This window comes from Coenobita brevimanus, chromosome 58, assembly GCF_032717465.1.
Source record: "Coenobita brevimanus isolate Jiangsu-jjx chromosome 58, ASM3271746v2, whole genome shotgun sequence".
In the NCBI taxonomy this organism is placed as follows: Eukaryota; Metazoa; Arthropoda; class Malacostraca; order Decapoda; family Coenobitidae; genus Coenobita; species Coenobita brevimanus.
In genome coordinates, this window is record NC_137011.1 from 4025509 (window position 1) to 4028008 (window position 2500).

General features: G+C 40.4%; 1 protein-coding gene across 1 annotated transcript in view; it reads left to right on the top strand.

Moving 5' to 3' along the window:
• LOC145402594 (discoidin domain-containing receptor 2-like) overlaps nt 1-2500 on the top strand; it is a gene marked incomplete at its 5' end in the record, with an annotated part of 51649 nt that overhangs the window by 37012 nt on the left and 12137 nt on the right. Inside the window, one exon of the mRNA XM_080274590.1 lies at nt 1860-1969. Coding sequence (XP_080130716.1) covers nt 1860-1969 — 110 coding nt within the window. The remainder of the gene's footprint in view (nt 1-1859; nt 1970-2500) is intronic.

Sequence of the window (2500 nt, forward strand, 5' to 3'; positions counted from 1 at the left end):
GGAGAAAGAGAGGGGGAGGAGAGATGAGAGAGGGAAAAGAAGGAGGAAGAGGTAAAAAAAGATAATATAGGGAGAAGGGAGATGAAAGGGAGATGAGAGGGAGACAGGGAGAAAGGAGGAGGAGACGGGAGGAAGGGAGGGGTGATAGGAAAATGAGAGGTAGAAAGGGGGATGGGGAGGGAGGGAAAGGGTGAGAGGAGAGGAGAGTAAAGAGAGGAGGGAATGGGAAGGGGAAGGGGAAGGGGAAGGAGAAGGGGAAGAGGAAAGAGAGAAACAGGGGCAGCGGAAGAGGGAGACGAGGGAAGGGGAAGGGGAGGGTGAAAGAAAAGAGGTGTGGGAGGGGAAGGAGAGGTGGGAAAGAGAGGAGGAGGAAGAGGAGGAGGAGGAGGAGGAGGAGGAGAAGGAGGAGGAGGAGGAGGAGGAGGAGGAGGGAAGGAAGATAGACCAAGATAAACTGAGAGAAGTGAGTTAAAGTTGCCAAGGAAAAATGAGATAAAATTAGCTGAAGTTACGTTAAATTAAGTTAGATTAAAGTTAGTTAGGTTTGTAAGGGTTTATATGTAGCTCATCAATTTAGCTTTTTTATGTTCATTAATTTAGTTTGTCTTTTGGGTAATATTAAGCTTAACTTTATACAATTTTGAGTTATTTAAGGGAAAGATGAAATTACCCTTACCAACTCGAAACAAACTCAGCCACTGTCTATTGAAGAAGAAAAAGTAGTAATAGATGCAAAGTAGTAAAGTAGGAAGGTAAAGGTAGGAAAGTGAAAGTAGTAAGAGTAGAGTAGTAGCGTTTTATTTTTCTTATTATTAATATTATTTTTTATACAAATAAAAATTATTATACTGTATTTAAATTTATTATTGTTTTTATTATTGATACTACTACTACTACTGCTACTCCTACTACTGTTATTATATTTATGATGATGATGATGATGATGATGATGATGATTATTACAACTACTGCTACCACTGCTACTACTACTGCCACTGTTACTACTACTGTAGTTATCATCATATTATTATTTAGCACTATGATTTCTCTCTCTCTTTCTCTCTCTCTCTCTCATTGCTTTGGCGTTACAGCTATTATTCTCCAATCTCCTGTTCACTTTTTTCTCTCTCTCTTTTTTTTCTCTCTCACATTTTTAACAATTTTCACACAGTTTTCGTCTCCATTTAAATCCTCCTCATTGTGCCATTTTGAGAATATAATTTTTAGAATATATATTTTTTTCGAAACTGAGTGACATCCCTCAATTCAATCATATTTTTTTCATTTCATATTTTTTCGTGTCAAAAATTTTTCACGTCATTTATTTCATGTATTTTTCAGGTTTCGTGTTTTTGTCTTGCTTTTTTTTTATTTTTTCCTCTTTTATATGTTTTTTATGCATTTTAATTTTTTCTTACATATATTTTTTTGGTTTTTGACGCTTTATCAAATTTTTCCTAATCTGGTTTTTTTTTTAAATTCACCTGAATAATTCTTTGAAACTTATGGTCAATTTCTGTTTTATTTTTTATGGGTTATCAGTCTGTTTTTTCTCTCTCTCTCTCTCTCTCTCTCTCTCTCTCTCTCTCTCTCTCTCACTCTCCCCTTAATTTCACTCACCATCACTCATTGCCACTCACAACCATTCATTGCCTCTCATCTCCACTCTTCACCACTCACTACCACTCATTGTCACTCATCACCACTCAGTACCTCATTGTCACTCATCACCACTCAGTACCTCATTGTCACTCATCACCACTCATCACCACTCACCACCACTCATCACCACTCACCACTCATCACCATTCATTACCACTCACCACCACTCATCACCACTCATCACCACTCTCCCTCAGGTCTCGAGCCAGCCCCAGACACCCCCGTGGAGATGACTTTCAACTTCGATGTGATGAGGCGGTTCAAGGCTCTGTACCTCTACCTCATCACATCGCAGCCTGGGCAGGAGGTGAGAGAGAGAGAGAGAGAGAGAGAGAGAGAGAGAGAGAGAGAGAGAGAGAGAGAGAGAGAGAGAGAGAGAGAGAGAGCGTGGTGAGAATAAGCAATGTATGATGACAGACAGACAAACAAAGGCAGAATCCAGAGAGAGAGAGAGAGAGAGAGAGAGAGTCCCGAGGGGGGAAAGGAAGCATTATACGACAGCAGTAATAATAATATTTGTGTGTGTGTGTGTGTGTGTGTGTGTGTGTGTGTAGGAGGAGGAGGAGGAAGAGGAGGGGAGAAAGAGAAAGGGGGAAGAAGGAGAAGGAGGCGAGAGAGGGAGGTGGGGGGGGGAGATAGGTGAAAGAAATACTATGAGAGGAAACAAAATTAATGAGAGAGAGAGAGAGAGAGAGAGAGAGAGAGAGGGGGGCCGTTATTCAGATCTCCATCAAAAGTACCATCATACATTTTTTCTATGGCCTCTGTTTTTACCTCTCTCTCTCTCTCTCTCTCTCTCTCTCTCTCTCTCTCTCTCTCAATACGTACAGTTGTAATT